A 17,479-nucleotide genomic window follows, 5' to 3' on the forward strand; every position below is an offset into this window, starting at 1 on the left:
TTACTTCGTTACTTTTCATTACTTAGTTACTTTTCGTGGCATTACGTGGCGTGACGTGGCGTGGCGTGATGTGCGTGGCGGCGTGACGTGATGTGACGTGGCGTGCACGTGACGTGACGCCACGTTATGTGACGTGACGTGACGTGACGCTACGTTACGTTACTTTCCGTTCCGTTACTTTTCATTACTTAGTTACTTTTGTACGTGAGTTACGTGGCGTGGCTGCGGCGCTCGTGATGTGACGTGGCGTAACGCTACGTGGCGTGACGCGCGTTGTGGCGTGGAGTGCCTTCGTTACTTACTTTCGTTACTCCGTGGCGTGGCGCGGCGTGGCCTACGTTACGTTGCGTGGCGGCGGTGGCGTGGCGTGGCGTGGCGTGACGTGGCGTGGCGCTATGTGGCGCTATGTGGCGTGGCGTGGCGTGGCGGCGTGGCGTGGCGTGCTGCGTTACGTTGCGTTGCGGGCGCGTGGCGTGCGTGGCGGCCGGGCGGCCACGCGGTGCGTTATGTTACGTTACTCCGATGACGTTACGTGGCGTGACGTGACGTGACGTGGCGTGGCGTGGCGTGGCGTGGCTACGTTGCGTTACGTTGCGATGCGTTACGTTCGTTGCCAATTCGTGGCGTGATGTGGCGTGGCGTGGCGTGGCGTGGCGTGGCGTGGCGTGGCGTGACGTGGCGTGGCGTTACGTTGCGTGACATTATGTTGCAGCTCGTTGCGTTGCGTTACGTTGCGTTACGTTTTACGTTACGTTATGTTACGTTGGTAGTTACTTCTGTTACTTTCCGTTACTTTTGTTACTTGAGTTACTTTAGTGTACGTTGCGTTACTTTCGTTAGTTACTTTTGTAAGTTGTTAGTTACTTTCCGTTACTTCGTTACTTTTGCATTACTTAGTTACTTTTAGTTACTTAGTTACTTTCGTACTTGTGACTTAGTTACTTTCGTTACGTTATGTTCGTTACTTTCAGTTACTTTCGTTACTTTTCGTTACTTGACGTTACGTGTGTGACGTGACGTGGCGTGTGACTTTTAGTTACTTTAGTACTTTTCGTTACTTTTAGTTACTTTGTACTTTTCGTTACTTTTAGTTACTTTTGTACTTTTAGTTACTTTTAGTTACTTTCGTACTTTTAGTTACTTTTTAGTTACTTTTGTACTTTTAGTTACTTTTGTACTTTTAGTTACTTTTAGTTACTTTTGTACTTTTAGTTACTTTTAGTTACTTTAGACTTTTCGTTACTTTTAGTTACTTCGTACTTTTAGTTACTTTTGTACTTTTAGTTACTTTTGTACTTTTAGTTACTTTCGTACTTTTAGTTACTTTTGTACTTTGTTACTTTTGTAGATGCCACGCCACGGTCACACCGTGTGACAAAAATCGATCTTTGAGGTAGTTTTCATCTCCATCTTGTTGTGATGACACGCATCTTCATATGAAGTTGATCTGATGAAAGCCCTGGGACAAGTACATCAAAGTAAAAATGTGGAAAATGGCCAATAAAGTCAAAATGGCGGGCTTCCTGTTGCTTTTTTCCCATTGCACCTCTGACCTTTTTTGTTTGCCTTGTCATGATACACCTGGGCTACGATTTTTGTGAAGATCGGTGAAAGCTAAATGAGGGGCTTTTCCTTAGATGGCGCTGTTGAGCCATTTTTCCACGCCCATTTCAAATTACTCCAGCATACAATTACTTTTTGGGGTTTTGAATTCCCTGCAAACTTTGGTAACAATTTGAGCATGTCTAGGCCCTGAAAAAGCCCCAAAAGGGAAATACAAATCCTTCGAAATACAATAGGGCCTCCCACCGGAGGTGCTCGGGCTCTAAATACACGTTGAAAAGTGCTTAAGAAAGAATCAGCAAACAACACATAGGTACAGTTTCTTTAAGTGACATCATTGAAATCTCAGGTACAGAACACGTTTCCATTTGTTACAGCAAAAATACAGAAAGGCATCGGCCTCAGTTTGAAACTCTGACGGCAATTTTCACTTCATTAAAAATCACAGTTTGGACAAATGATTCCTAAAATCAGAAGCGACTTTTTTAATTAACACGAGCCGATTACTTTGTTGACTTTAAGGCACCACAATAAAGTTTAACTGGTCAGTGCGATTAGACTGGTTTTTTTTAGGAATTGAAGAAAATACATGAATTTGTTCGTACTTTACATCAACATCATCCAGTTTACAGAGGGAAACATCTTAGTAGTAAACCTCTCTTGCTGACAGCTGCCTGAACTATAACAACATTTACAGTAGTGTGCTGCGGACTCAGAAAATCCTCTGAATCCATCAATAAAGGGACAGCATCATGTTAGTAAAGGCTGTGCATGAATTTGGCTGAAGGGTATCAGTTGTTGGTTTGTGTGATGTTAGTGTTTATAACAAAGGAAAAGACATAAAAAATGTATTTTAAAAATCTACAAATTTGTTCAAGACTGAGGAACGTAGTAGTTCTACCCTGCAGTGCAGTGTAGTTCACAGTGATTACTCATTTCAGCACAGTACAACGTAGTTCCACCTTTTACTGTGACGTGTGCTGCTGTTGCTGGTGATGCCTTCAGGTCTCAACCCTGACAGTGATGATGTGGCGGCTGATAAGAGCTATTAACAGAACATTTCCCATTTATTACAACGTTGTTAAAGTAGCATTGCACTAAGTTAACTGCTTTGAATGGTCATTAATAAAAATGATTTCAGATAGGAAAATAAATGTTAGAACTCTTAACAATGTGGTCATGTTACAGTCTGGTTCAGGTTTAAACTAAACCATCTGATTTGAAGTTACTGCATGAAGCAGTTTGCCTGTGGAATAAGGATTATTATCAACTCACTTATTGATTTACACGAAACAAACGATTCAATTGTTAAAGATTCAATTGTTAAAAACTTTTCTGATCACTTCCTTGTTTGTTGCCTTGTAGCAATGTCATCTGACAATTATATCATTATAATAAAACTATTAATATATTATTGATTCATGTGAAGATAATTTTCTTGATCAATTAGTGTCTAATTAGTGTAAACAACAGTTTTCTCTTTCTACAGACCAAACATAAAGATGGAAACATGACTGATCCCCAAAGGGTAGTTCTTATCACACTGATGTTTGTTCCAGTGCTCATGTTTCTGGTAAGTCTGGTTTTAATTCAAATAGGACGAATTGATTGACAGCTGAGACTAACTCACGATTGGTCGAGTGTGTTTGTATCAGGGATATTTTAGCTTCATTTCCGGATAATGGGAGGAAGTGGAGACGCGTTGTCCATTTTTTATAAACGGTCTACAGCTGAAACCGTTGAATATGGAGCATCTTTGCTTGAAAATTAACAAATGTTAACATAAAAAACTAATTTTGCCTGTTTTTTTTGACTGACTACTCCTTAAATCGAGTAATGTTGTAAATCTCAGCAACAGTACTTTACTTTCTAGAAATGAAGTTTTAACAAACCAGAATCTAAGTTTAAGGAGGCACCACAGACACCTGAAGGAGCGTTGGGATTCACCCTGACTGGAGTTATTACAGTGCAGCAGACATGCCCTTGAGCATCTGTACATACTCTACTTTATTGCTTTCTGTTCTCATCTCAAGTAGTGGTCCCGTCTCAGAGTTCCCCTCTAAGTCGGGTGTGCAGGTCCTCCTGGTCGATTTTGTCGACCTGGCTATGCCAGCGGTGGTGTGCCAGCAGGGCCACATTCCTGCCGGAGATGGCGCTCATCTCCATGGTGCTCGCCGCCCACTCCACAGCGCTGAGGTAGTACAGCCGGTTGTGCAGGATGAAGGGAGGGGTCCTCCGATGCGGTGGGCGGTACGCAGGATAAGCCATCCGGGTCTCGGACACCGAATCCCATGAGAGGAACATGTTCTGCAGGTCCTCCTGAGACAGCGGCTGTAGCGAGGACACCCTCCAGACTTTGGCGTGGCTGGCGGGGGGGCGTTTGTAGCCAGCAGGGATGTGCACGGGGTCGAGAGAGGTCAGGCGGTGGATGAGCGAGCCCTTACAGTCAGTGGTGAGGACGTCAGACACAGTGAAGTCAGAGGGCGGCTCCGTGGTGCCGAGGTAGGACATGTTAAGCAGGCCGTGGACCAGAGTGGACACCGTCTGGTGGTAGCGCCCAGGGTAGTGAGACGGGATTGGAGGAGAGAAGCCTGAGAAGGTGATGTCAGACTTTCCCTGGTGAAGCGGCGTTGCTATTACCACGATGTCATACAGAGAGTGAGCGGAGCCTGACTCCCCAACATAACTGACCTCATAGTAACTGGTTGTGGTGCCTGAAAATACACGAGAGGCAAAACACACGTTACAGATCCATCAACAAGAGAAAATCTGATCTGTATGGAAAAATTAGGTTGTTACCTGACTTGGAAGGTCGAACTTTGACTGAGATGGACGTCACTCTGGCCGGGATGAGAACACTTTTACTGTTGTACAACAGTCCTGAGCAAACTTTCTTGTTGCCTCCATCCACGGCCCACTGACCTGAATCTGCTCCTGCTAACGACGAGGCCCCTGGAAGACGAGACGCACAAGTTCAAACTCTTATTTACAACTTCCCAACAAAAAAAAAGGATTATTATAAATGTGATAAACCAACACAAACTTTAAAACATACCCGCAAACCCGTGGATGCGGACACTTTGACCATAGTTGACACGAGTGATGGGTGCGACGACATCATTGAGGAAGATCTGTGAGAATCCTTCACTCCTCATGGTTTCCTCCAGCGTCTGATTCATCAGGGTGAGAAAACTGTCGCCGCCCATGGCGTGCAGGAGTTTCTCCACGCTGGAGAATGAGTAACCATACTGCTGGTACTGGTAGATCCTGAGGAGGACAGGGTTTCCACGATCAATGAGAACATGTAACAAAACAAGGAAGAGAAAATCTGAGGCGATATTCCTGGATCTCACTCTGAAGAATCTGATTTAAGTGCTGTGACAATTTCTTACCTCATAAATTTGTCCAAAATACTCTCCACCCACATCTGCATCCGAAGCATGTTGAAGCCGTATCGCCAGAGCATGCGTAGGAAATTAATTATGAACCAGTCGCTCTCTTCAAACGTCAGCTCCTTTCCGTCAAAGATCGCCATTTTAGACGAGACCTCTCTCCTTGGAGGGATACCTGAAATAATACAGGAAACATAGTGAAATATGATGGACTACATTCTAATGAAAGTTTTCATTTTCAACTTGGTATATCATCATATAATAGACATGACATTACCTAATTTTTCAACAAAGTGCTTCATGTGTAGGTTTAAAGGATGGATCATTAAACCTCCCGTCTCATACTCGTGATCCCCGATCCTCACTGTCGCCAGCGGCCCACCGACATCGCCGGATTCAAACACATCGATCTTCACCCCGGCTCCGAACTCCTGCCTCAGGTAAAACGCTGCTGCAGTGCCACCGATGCCCGCTCCGACCACAGCTTTATGGAAGGAGCAACGACAACAGGGTCAGGAAATGTGCTCCAAGTTGTCCACTTACAACAATGAGGTTTAACTACGGAGGCTGAGAGAGCTCAACGCACTGCAAATCAAGAAAACACATGCTAATAGAAAAAACATGTGCAAACTAGGGCTACGTTGTAGCACTGAACGGGCCCGAGCACACGCAACTCGGGACCGGTTGCGGTTGGTGGAGAGAGCGATCGGCGACCGGGCACACGTCTCCGCGTTGCATGCGTTTTGCACACTGCGGGAAGGATAAACGCTTCACTTCCTGCGTCCGTCACGCGATGTCAATCCTTGCCTGCTTATCAATTGCACATCACACTGTGAAAATTTGTCAATCGAATGACAGTTGTAAAACAAAGCTTACTTCCTGTTGCCAGTAGGTGGCGCCTTCACAGCTGCAATATTGGTCACTAGGGGGCAGTGTAAGACCATGGTTTGTGAAGATCGGTCAAAGGGAAACTTAGGGGCTGCGTTCCAGGTGGCGCTGTTGAGCCATTTTGCCACGCCCATTTCAAATTACTTCAGAATATGTACATTTTCACCACTTTCTAATTTTCTGCAAAGTTTGGTAAGAATTTGAGCAAGTTAAAGCCCTCAAAAAGCCAATTCATTTTGGTCATAATAATAATAATCCTTACAATTTCAATAGGGCCTCCCACCGTTTGGTGCTCGGGCCCTAATTAAGAAAACAAATTCATCAACGTGACGACACGTGCGCTGCAAAGAGTCACAACACATCCAAATACAAAAACTCGAATGGAAATGTTTCCAAAAAAATGGACCCAAAAAAGTGATGAACCTGGCTGTAGTTCAATGCTTTGTGAAGTTATTGAAGTCCGCTTCTCGTCAGTGGTGATGAAACTTTAAAAGCATTGGACTACAGCCAGGTTTACTGAATTTGCACGTGTTTTTTCTACTTGCCTGTGTTTTCTTAATTTGCTGTCGATGAGCTCTCTCTACCTCCGTATTTAACCCCACAGATATAAAAGATGAAATCAACCCTCTACCTCCAGCATCCTGAGGAGGTTAACGCTCCTTTAAACTGGATGATGGAGGCATCAGAACGAACTCAGGAGGTGATCACAGACAGTTTAAAGGCTGCGTGTTGGTTTCTGGGTAGAACCTCACCTATCTTTTTGGGCGGCTCCTGCAGATCTGGGGCTGAAGCTGAACTTCTGCCGCTGCTGGGACCGAGCCACAGGAAGCACAGAGCTGTCAGTGTCAGGGTGTGAAGACTCATAGTAGACATCTAGAGCTCTGCACCGAGGAACATCTGTGCGGGAAGGAAACAAACACAAGTTCAGGTGATTAGTTCCCATCAGTCTCGGTCAAAGGTCACAGGAGTTCAGGCTCGAGCAGCGAATAACAAGGGGAAATATAACACTATCGTAAAGCTCATTTCCAGCAGTGATCACGTCTGTTTACTGGTTTTAACTTTAAATAAAATTCAAACATTCAATGACACAGAGTGAACTCACTGTTTCAAAAGTGACTGTGGTTGATCCAGAAGTGAAATTCACACACGTCTCTTCACCGCTACTGTTGAGTTAAAGTTTAAAGCTCAATAAAAACTCTTCCTCTCTTTTATTAAAGTCTGGACGAACAGAGCAGAAGTAGAAATAACTCACTGAACTGGTTTCACGCTTGATTCATGCCGGAGCTCCGTGAACAGCCACAAATATTGAGACACACTTCCGGCTACGCTGAAGTGTGCGTTTCACAATAAAAGCATCAAAATCCATTTGAGATTATAATTGAATAATTCCTTGAACACGCGTAATCCTCAGATTGCAGTTTACAAACAAAAGTGACAAGAGGACAGGGAAAAAATATGCCCCAGGTTTGTTATCCTTATAATAATAACATGTAATTAATAACATAAAAGTCTGGCACTATTTAATGACTCCTTTTACTTTAAATATTTTAGCAACAATTTACTGTTCATACTTTTGCCAGTTTTGATTAATTTAAGACTATGGTGTTTCCATTTTTAGAGGATCTGAACATTTCTTCCACTACTGTTTATAGATTATAACCCTTTTTTAAATATCCCCTTTAAATCAAGATCTCGTGGGACTTATTTTGAAGCCCGACTAACCAAACCGGAAATAGTTATTTTTCTCCCTAAAACCGGTTGCGGAAGTAAAGCGGAAGTGACGCCATCCTCTCTCATCTTGAAGCATGCTTGAATGGAGGTGACCTTAGTTATTATCAAACAGTAACGTGGAGTGTTGACGGCTTCCGGTGGGTTCATCTCGGTAGTTTGGTGTAGATGCTGCAAGAGCTGAAATTTTCCTGAAGCAGGACGAGCAAACATGGCGGAAGGGCATCAGACACGCGTGCAGAATGTGGTGGAGGAGATGGTCCAAAGCCTGGAGAGAGACAACATCCGGAAAATGCAGGTCGGTGTGTGTGTGTGTGAGTGTGAGAGTGTGAGTGTGAGTGTGAGAGAGTGAGTGAGTGAGTCCTCCGTGTCCCTCACCTGTCACCTCCCACCCCCCCCTGCAGGGTCGCATGTTCCTGTGCAGCGCAGACTGCTGTGACCGCTCCACAGACTCCATGTCCCAGGTGCATCAGTGCATCGACAAGTGTCACACGCCACTGGCCAGAGCTCAGGGTCTGGTCACCTCAGAGCTGGAGAAGTTCCAGGTGAGAAGTCCCCCCCCCTCTGAGACAACACACTACACGGTCAGGCCATATGTGAGACAGACCAGGAACAATGGTGCACCATCAGGTTTCAGCTCTGACTAGTTGTTACAATGAAAACAATAAGAGTGATAACTATGGACGTAAAGATGTTATTAATGATAGCAGCAACAATTCATATTATTGTCTGAATCCTGCAGCTCTGGAGTCAGAGAAACCTGCAAAGAAAAAACACAAAGGCATCAAGTTGGATACAGCTGCATTGACATTGCACACATGAGATCATGTCTGAGTACAGAGGCTAAAACTGGACGACGAATGAGAAAAGAGCACTGCTTTTACTGTTCTGTCTAATATGTTATGTTTTACTTTGAAACCTGTTAGTTTCTTTACTTGCAGATATTTATTATTATTACATCTTGTAGTCATAGAGAAAAAAGAGGGGGTGAGTTTTCGTAGATGCCAAGAGAGAAAAAGAAAGAAACCAACGCAACAATAAAGTTTTTCGAAACTGTACAAATGTAGAACTCCCACATAAAAATCCATATCATCACCTCGACCTTTTTCATTATGCATTTATAAAAAGAAATGAATATACAGGCCTCACTTGGAGAAATCATTTTCCATCATGTCAAAAAAAAGAATTGAACGTTATTGTGTCTTAGAATAAAAGGTTATGGAGAGAATACAAATTAGTTTTAGCCTCTTAAACGTGATCACTAGCAGTTTAAGCTAATTCTAAACCATGTTTTATCTTGTCTTTGCCCTCCCCCCTCAGGATCGACTGACCAGATGCACGATGCACTGTAACGATAAGGCCAAGGATCTGTTCGACTCCGGCGCCAAGGACACGGCGGTTCGATCTCTGATGGACCGCTGCGTGGGCAGTTGTGTGGAAGACCATCTTAGCCTGATCCCCAGCATGACCCGTAGAATCAAAGAGAATCTGGAGTCTTTAGAGCAGTGATGAGCGGAGGTCACATCCTGGAGAGACACACACACACACACACACACACACACACACACACACACACACACACACACACACACACACACACACACACACACAGTAGCGCAGGGTCAGTCGCCTCAGCCAGTTTGACCTGTCAGAGTTTTGGTCATATGCAGATTTAAAACAGAGGTTTATTAATGTGCTCTGTGGGGTTTAAAAACAGAAGCCACCCTGGAGACTGGGCACTGAACATTTTTATCATGTTAGAATTTGAGAGAAATAAATCCTGTGATAAATGTGTGTGATATCAAGAATTCAGCTCGCAAATGCTTGAAGTGTGTTCTTTTAAGAATTGGTTTACAGCCATATTTAATCTCTGAAGTTACCACCATGAGCCTCCTCATCCTTTGCTCATTTTGTTTGATTTTTTTTATTGTGACATGTTCTGTGATTGTCTCATCTCCTCTGGTGAGATGTGTTCATATGACCTAATTAAAAGTACTGTAGATGTCAGTGTTTTATGATTGCATTACTTCCATATCAACAACAAGCTCTAGCAATGAGTAACACCAGTTTTACGTTTGTTACTTGTATCTTGACAGCAAAATCTTCAAAGTGATGTAGAAATGATGGCACAGGAAAGGCCACACTCGGGTGACTGCAGGAGGAAGCTGAGAGCTCTGTCATCTCACGACCTGTCGAGTTGATACAAATCCAAACCACTGCCAATGCTCATTTAGAAAAAGTTTTTACTTCACATTAATTGATGCAGGGTGTCTGCTGACATCAGCAACACAGAACATAATACATCAAGCCTGTGAGTAAGAGTCAGCAGATGATACAAAGGAAATTATACACTTCAGTAATGAGGGAACGATGGCATAGTTTTATTACCGGTTAAAAAGAGCAGGTAACATGTGTTTTTGATCATCTCTGATAGAAAATTGTTATTATAGGCCCCAGATCAACAGGTGAGAGACTTCAGAGGCTCAAGTCTTAGATAACAACAGTCCTCTCGAATACCACGTAGAAAGTTAGAAAGTCTTTAGCAGCCAGGAACTGTTTAACATAACATTTAGTGAAGGAAATGACTGGAGCTCTGGATTCTGGAGAGGGGCCAACTGAAAACCACATTGGTACCACCTACACACTGATCTTTGAGCCACGCTGACAGGAGGGTGCTGTAAAACAGAGTCTAATCAGATTTCTCTTTGGGCTTCTTGCATAACTGTCTGACAGGAAAAAAGATTTGATTGCTAATCATCAAATCTACACTTTTTTTTTTTTTTTATCAAAATCAAGAGAAGTAACTTTTGTTGCAGATGAAAAAGGTCAACTTCATTAGCGAAAACAAAATCATAAATGCAAACTTAACTTTGTAAAAAAACGTGATAGCACCACAGCCCATGTCAACGGGCAGCTTTATTGGAAGTTCAATATTGTGTACATGATTTACTTAAAAAAAAAAAGCCATACAAATGAAGTAAAAAATAAATAAATGCCAAATAAAAACAGTTTGACCTGATGACAGATGAAGCTATACAGGTGAGTTACATGACAATGTATTGGCTGTACATAATTTACACGTCTGAAAACCCCCCACATGTATTTGTTCTCAAAGCAACATGAGGTAAAAGATTTCCAAAATCGTCAAACAAACCGTGACATTTTCAACAACTTAACTGCAATGGTTCTTAGTGTGGTGAGGGGAGCAGCAGAAAAAGTCTGCTCACACCTTCCTGTACAAGACGATACAGAGTGTATCCCATGAAATGAAGAGCGAGTGCACTGCAGAGGTTGATGCTGCAGAAAGTCTGAAGTGAATATCTAAGCAGCAGGACATCAGGGAGCTGGTGTTTTAACTGTAAACTGTGACAACGATACATGAAGACTCCTGAAGCCTCTTGTCTCATGATGAAAGATTATTGAAGTCTGGACTTTTATACGCTTAATCATAAAGTCAGGTCCTTCAGGGGTCAGTGAAGCCACTTCCTCCACTTTACTGAGGAGGTAGTGAACTTTCTGACCTGAAAGAGCTTGAACAGAAGTTGTTGTTGTTGTTGGTGAAGAATAATAACATTAGCAGACAAACCCACATTAAGACTAGGAGCGTGCTCACGTCAGGTACATCCGTCCTGAGAGATCCAATCACAAGTGGACAGCGTTGGGTTCATCTGTTCACATCTGACATTAAAATGTGACGTGGATATGTCTCCATCCTGTGACCACTTGTGATTGGATCACTCTGGTGGGATGACCAGACCTTAACCAATGAAAACAGTAGAGTTCACAAGTTGAAACAGGCTGATCCTGTGCTTGTTCCACATAAAGCAGTAGGATATCAGTTTTTTGTCATCAGCTGCTGGTGTGAAACGTTTAATCTAACAGCAAAGGTGCTAAAATTAAGAGTCGGCAATGTGTGAGGCTGCAGGTCTGACTGACGTTGTCTTGCTGCACTGAGCCAAAAATTCAAGTCAATACAAGAATCAAATTAGGAACAGAATTGAAAAACGTGTCGACCCACTTCAAAAACAGTGCTGGTGGAGTTTCTAACACACCCATAAGTGGACCACACCTCTGTGCACACCCCGAGTTAAATGTACATATGATCAGAGGAACAATAGACTGGAAACTTCCCATATAAGTGAGTGCAGCAACTGCTCTTCTAAAACGATTACACATTTTTAAAGCTCATATTGATCTTACTGATACAGTTATCAGGTTTTCTGAGGTGTTGACCTCTGAGCGATGGACAATTTATGACAATCTGGTGTGTTTTCTTTCACCGTGAGTCACGTGTGTTTACATTTGGACATTTTCTTTTTTCCATTAGTGGACCTGAATTCCAGTTGACCTCATGCACGTCCCTAAGTCTGAGGTTTGCTCTGCAGCGTGATGAGGCTTTTATAAATGTTCAGTATCAGCCTCATACTTCCGAGAATGATAATTTTCCCACAATTATCGATAAAAAAAACAATTCCACGCTGGTTTCAATAATACTGTGAGGTGAGACTCTTCCAGGGTCGTCACAAACACCAGATCTAAACAACATGAAGTCCAAAGCAAAGTTTGATCATCTCAAGATAAATGGAGGTTTTCCATTCTGATGAAAGGCCTGACATCTCCATTCAGACAGTTCGTAACAAACATTCGAGGAGAAGTGAAGCTGCTCTGAAGGCCGACCGTGGCCTGATCCCTCCTGGCCACTGTGATGTGTCTCGGTCACACAGTAAACTCAGAATGTGCCAAAACACTAAATACATAGACACAAAACATTTTCCAATCACACCTCACTGAGGTACAGAGCATGCAGACGATATGTCCCATGTAGAAAATGGTGTTAAAGATGGTGGTGGATTGTACATACAAGCTTGTGTCAGTGTCTCGGCTTCACCGTGAAGAATGGCAGTGGGGGGACTAGCATCAAGACACACAGCGAGCAGTGCTGTCTTGCTCTGAGGAATCTAGACGGTTGTCCAAGTGTGGCGACGTATACAGGAAGTTGCAGCACACGTAGAGGGGGAATGATAACAAGCGGCTGTCCAGGTTCATCACCACGTACTCCTAAAGGGATCGAAGGGAACAGGAGAATATTAAGAAAGCCTCTAATGTAATGCTGTGACAGCTGAGCCATTTACATCTGCAGCCATGTATTCACTGACCTGGTCTTTCTCCAGGGTGAGGAGCTGGTAACCCGTCGAGCGACTGCAGACCAGCTTTCCTCGGCTGTCAAAGGAGGCGAGACGCAACCTGCACACATAGAGATTATATAGTAGAAATAGTTGGACATTTTAGTTTGATGTCAAAGGCTTGTTCACAATATGCACTCTTAGGATTCAGAGAATGTTTGAAGTTTGACTGCACAGCTGACCTGTATGCCAAATGCCTCCGAGGTTGCAGGCTCACAGCGCCCCCACATGGCTGACTCAGGGTATTTCTTTTGAAGACTATGAAGCGGTTTGTGTAGGTCACCAACAAGTCAAAGCCAAAGTTAAAGCCTGTCCACCGCCAGCAGTACTGAGGAAAAGGAAAAAAACATCACAGTAAACCTGTAACTGTAAAGGAGCCTCGGGTTAGTGTAACAGTGAGAAGACTCACATCTCCATCTTTGGTCAGCTTCCTTCCACACCTCATACTGCTCAGCTCAAACTCCTCTCTATTGGCTTCCTGGGGACTAGAGACAGATGGATTCCGCTGTCATCACAACTTTCAAACAATATTTTATTTACCTACAGTTATTGTGATCATATTATGATAACACTCAGTCTTAGGCACTCACCCGTTGTCGTTGTCAAACTCTGTCCGGAGCATTGCAAACCACTGGTTTTTGTAAACCGATGTTAGCCAATCTACAATATTAAATATGACAAGAAAAAATGTGCAGTGCATCAAACACATGGAGCAGGCTCTTCCTAAAAATATAGATTACATTGTTTACTGCTGCTGATTTATATCTAGTTGTTACATTTAAGTCTGTGTAATTCTTAATGCTGCTGACCATGACATGAGACAACTTAAGCAACTAAATCAAACATGGAAACAGAATACTGGCCGTATAACAGGCATATTTTATCCAGAATGAGTAACATGAGAGTCCATGACTAAATTTAACCATTAAAAAACTTAAATAAAATATTTTACTGTATTAAAAATTGCTTCACTACTTTGATACCAGGTAATGAAATTAAAGACCTAAAGACGCACATCACAAGAAAGCAATGTCAGAAAGAACCAAATCTTACCAGGGGGCAAAATATTATCTCTCTCCAGAATGCGTGCAGATGCCAAATCGTTGATGATGTACTGGAGACGAACGTATTTGAACACCGAACAAAAAGGTGCACCGTCGTCTGTGTTCAAGAAGGGCTCTCTCTCACACAGGTCTGTAGAGCAAGGTTAAATGAAAACAGAGTCAAACATCTGTGTGTGGTTCGTTAACAGCAAAAAGGAGGTTTAACATGGAGATACTATTTCATAAGATGCAGGTTTAGAAGTACCAGTCCTGCGCTTGCACAACCAGGCATCAGCATCAGCCAGAAGCTGCTTGATGGGACCGTCCCACGATGGATTGAGTTGCAGAAACATCCACTTCAGAGAGAGAAAATGATTAAAAAACGAGTCTAATAAAATGAAAATAAAAATATGTTGAGTGAAAAGTACATAACATTTCATTGTACCTTTTTCAGAGCAGTGTAAACATCCATCTCCACCTGCATTACAAACAGATCTGAGGACTGAATGAGCTGCTCCATCACCTCAGCTCTGAAATCACAGAGCAGATACAAATGTTATTATCGTCATATTATTACTCAACACAAAGTAGCAATTTTATTTAGCAGTGAAACAAATAAAAATGGTTTTAATGATTTATAGTGATGTAAATGTAGATTTCATGATCCTCAGAGGAGAAACCAAATCAGCACAGTCACAATTATATAATTTAAGAAAGGATGCAGACTAAACAATGATGTAAAAGTTAAAGAATCGTGAGCTAAGGACACAAACCCAAGTTCTTTCATCAGCTCCACATTTTGGTGGGTCATCAGGTTGTTCAGAAGCCACTCAAGACACCTACAGCACGAGATACAAAAACAAATACATCATAAAATAAAACAAACACACCTATTAATTAATAATCTAATTAGATGAAATAAAATCTGACTTTTTCATGACGGAATCCAAGCCGTAGATACTGGCACAAGCGTAGTAGCCACACACAGTCTTTGCACTGATGTTTTCCTTCATGGTTTCTCCACACTGCTGGATCAGGCCGTCCTGTGGACAACAACAAACCACGAGATTGGATTAAGATTCATTTCATATGACTCCATTTATGGAAAAGCAAAACTGTGACTTTACATTTGCGACAATAACTGATTTCATTCAATTCACTGACCAGTTGTAGCATGCAAGCAGCGGCAAGAATACTGACGACTCTGCTGGGCTTGATCAGGACATCGTCCCGGTACAGGGATCCAAACACGACCTGTAGAGCTACACGCATGCAACAGTTAAGCTATCAGTAAATAATAGAAATGTTCGACTGTTGCTTTCTGTGACTAATGTGCTCTTACCTTCAGTGTCGATGTTCTGGTCCGGGATCTCCAAGCCGATTTCCATCATGTTTGACTCCTTCCAGGAGCCGCTGAACATACTGGAAAAATATCCCGACTGCAAAAAGCAAGAAAGAAAAAGAGCTAGTACAAAATGAAAAGGATGACCCACATGAATGAAAACATCACTGACTCTCTCTGAGGTGTTTCGTGTCTTTATATTTTACCTGACACAGGTACACTTTGTGCAAGTTCCACTCCTGCCCCAGAGCACAGATGCGAATGTCGCTGTTTTCCCCGTTCAGGAACAGGGTTTGATAAATGTACCTCGATGTGCATTTCAGTTTCTTCCTGCTCAAGTTCGGAAAAAAACCCAACAAACAACAGAGGAGAGACAGAAGCGACGGTGAGAACAAACACTGATGACTGAAAGACATTTCACACCGAGCTGATCATTGGACTTGCCTGCGAGGTGTATCCAGTATGGCATCATCCTCCTCTTGTTCACTGTCACAGTCACACGGGGCATTTCTTTTCCTCTTCTTGCACTCACAGCTGCGCTTGCGGCTGGTGCTTGTGCCCTCTACAGCTTCCTCTGGCCCCTGAGAGGGCGACTGGAACTTGCTGCCCAGACTTCCCATCTCTACCCTTTCCACAAGACACGAAACAAACAAAACAACAGCTCAGCTGCACTGTATCATCACATGGCAATAGGTCTGTGTTAATCAATATGAAATCAATATCAAGAGAGCATACGCTGTCAGGGACTTTGGCTTTTGGAGTATTGCAATAGCTTGTGTTGACGTTTTCTGTTGCTCCCACTGACAATGGATTTAATTCTTGTTGATTTATTTTTTTATTTATTGATAAAACAACAGTAAAACATATCAATAATTATTGCAGTATAATTATAATAAAGAGCAAAATAAAAATCTATCGTTTGTCCTTCTGTGCTCATAAAGAAGAGTTTAAACCCACAACCTTAACTCAGAAGAAAAATATCCATCTTTAAACGTAAAATAAATGATAACGTGACATTTATGATAATTATCGATATCTACTGATATTTAATATTTGGCCTTATTGTCCATCCTTCTTTAAGTGAACACTGTAATTTTGCACATCCAAAGTGACACTAAAATCTAAATCTATGAATACAACAGAAAACAGCTGCAAATTCACTCATTAGTAAAACTGGAAAAAGGAAACTTTTGGTATTTCGTAATATACTAACTGACTATTATCAGAATAGTTATTGAAGTCACTTATTAATGGACTAATTGATAAATCATTTCAGCTTATTATTCTCTCTTAACACTGCATTCAAATGTGGAGATCTACTTAAATTGACTTCTTTCACTGTCTTGTGAAATTTAGAGATGTACAAGGCAGTTCTTTAGATGTTTGTTCAAAACTTATATATTTAATTGAGTTAATAAAGGCTTTGCCACCACTACAGAACTCTTCCTCAACAATAACACTGTGTAGTAGAATACTGAAGAAAAGAAGACGAAGGATCAGAACTTGTTGTTGTTGTATCATCTGACTTCTTGACTGAGAGAGAAGTCACGTGTGCTCACACAGGAGACTCGACATTTGTATTTACTTGACTGTGCGAGTTTGGGGAATGAAAAACAAAACAAAACGGACTTTGATTAGCTTCCCTTGACAATAACAAGAGTCAGATGGAAGAGCCCCCCTCCTCCAGGCTCTTCCAAACACATGGACAGAGTGTCACACCAAAACAACACCCACCTGGGGATCAGCTCCGGGCAGACGGAGGCAGCGGAACCGGGTTAATTCAACGGTAAACACCGGCTGACGATCCCCCGGTCGCACCGGCTGTCACACACCGACGCGCCAGCTGAGGAGGAGCCAACCTCAGTTAGCCCCAGAGCTAGCCCCAGAGCTAGACGCAGAGCTAGCTTAGCTTCCCCAGAGGAAGACGTCTGAGAAGAGGAGCAGTGTTTCTCCTGACGATCAGCTCCTCCGCACGGAAACTCCTCCTCGGTTCAGTCACATGTTTCTGAATCGGAGGTGCAGTAAACACAGAGAACACAACAGATGATGTGTGGCTGCCTGTCTGTGCTTTTGTTGTTCTTCTTCTTCTCGAGAGGGAGTTGTGAGTAGCGTGTCTACGTCAAGGGCTGCTCTGCTCACTGACGCCCCCTACTGTGTCACCACCGCGTTGATCTTCTTCTTCCTCTTCTTTCCGGCAGACTAGGTACTATTTAGTGCATTGCTGCCTCCCACCGGTAGGGAATTATCAATGCAGTTTATGCCCTCAGTTTATATCTTGCGATATAACCACCGCTTTGTTTTTCAGTGTAATATCTTATAAAGCTTATAACACACACACAC

At 42.7% G+C, this 17,479-nt stretch overlaps 3 protein-coding genes across 5 annotated transcripts; 1 reads left to right on the plus strand and 2 right to left on the minus strand.

Annotated features, from left to right (window-relative positions):
- Positions 1 to 1,872: 1,872 nt before the first annotated feature.
- pcyox1 (prenylcysteine oxidase 1) lies at positions 1,873 to 7,527 on the minus strand. 2 transcript variants are annotated; one of them, XM_035184403.2, is made up of 8 exons: positions 7,096 to 7,527; positions 6,946 to 7,006; positions 6,596 to 6,740; positions 5,233 to 5,439; positions 4,956 to 5,130; positions 4,619 to 4,830; positions 4,363 to 4,515; positions 1,873 to 4,277 (listed from the first exon to the last, which is right to left on the minus strand). In XM_035184403.2, the coding sequence occupies exons 3-8, from the start codon at positions 6,714 to 6,716 to the stop codon at positions 3,610 to 3,612; spliced, it is 1,536 nt and encodes a 511-aa protein (XP_035040294.1). In that variant the 5' UTR covers positions 6,717 to 6,740; positions 6,946 to 7,006; positions 7,096 to 7,527; the 3' UTR covers positions 1,873 to 3,609. The 2 variants fall into 2 exon arrangements, with proteins under 2 accessions (XP_035040294.1, XP_035040295.1); XM_035184404.2 differs by lacking the exon at positions 6,946 to 7,006.
- A 91-nt stretch (positions 7,528 to 7,618) lies between these two features.
- On the plus strand, positions 7,619 to 9,578 carry fam136a (family with sequence similarity 136 member A). Its single transcript, XM_047344415.1, has 3 exons — positions 7,619 to 7,869; positions 7,976 to 8,116; positions 8,892 to 9,578. Exons 1-3 carry the CDS (start codon positions 7,783 to 7,785, stop codon positions 9,078 to 9,080), a joined length of 417 nt encoding a protein of 138 aa, XP_047200371.1. The 5' UTR covers positions 7,619 to 7,782; the 3' UTR covers positions 9,081 to 9,578.
- A 218-nt stretch (positions 9,579 to 9,796) lies between these two features.
- On the minus strand, positions 9,797 to 17,256 carry gmcl1 (germ cell-less, spermatogenesis associated). 2 transcript variants are annotated; one of them, XM_035184405.2, is made up of 15 exons: positions 16,874 to 17,256; positions 15,584 to 15,761; positions 15,346 to 15,469; positions 15,140 to 15,236; positions 14,962 to 15,059; positions 14,728 to 14,840; positions 14,571 to 14,636; positions 14,243 to 14,327; positions 14,063 to 14,153; positions 13,808 to 13,948; positions 13,345 to 13,414; positions 13,164 to 13,239; positions 12,937 to 13,082; positions 12,728 to 12,815; positions 9,797 to 12,629 (listed from the first exon to the last, which is right to left on the minus strand). In XM_035184405.2, the coding sequence occupies exons 2-15, from the start codon at positions 15,757 to 15,759 to the stop codon at positions 12,489 to 12,491; spliced, it is 1,512 nt and encodes a 503-aa protein (XP_035040296.1). In that variant the 5' UTR covers positions 15,760 to 15,761; positions 16,874 to 17,256; the 3' UTR covers positions 9,797 to 12,488. The 2 variants fall into 2 exon arrangements, with proteins under 2 accessions (XP_035040296.1, XP_035040297.1); XM_035184406.2 differs by having other exon boundaries at positions 15,584 to 15,766.
- Positions 17,257 to 17,479: the final 223 nt, after the last annotated feature.

The sequence above is a fragment of the Hippoglossus stenolepis genome, chromosome 18, assembly GCF_022539355.2.
Source record: "Hippoglossus stenolepis isolate QCI-W04-F060 chromosome 18, HSTE1.2, whole genome shotgun sequence".
Taxonomy (NCBI): Eukaryota; Metazoa; Chordata; class Actinopteri; order Pleuronectiformes; family Pleuronectidae; genus Hippoglossus; species Hippoglossus stenolepis.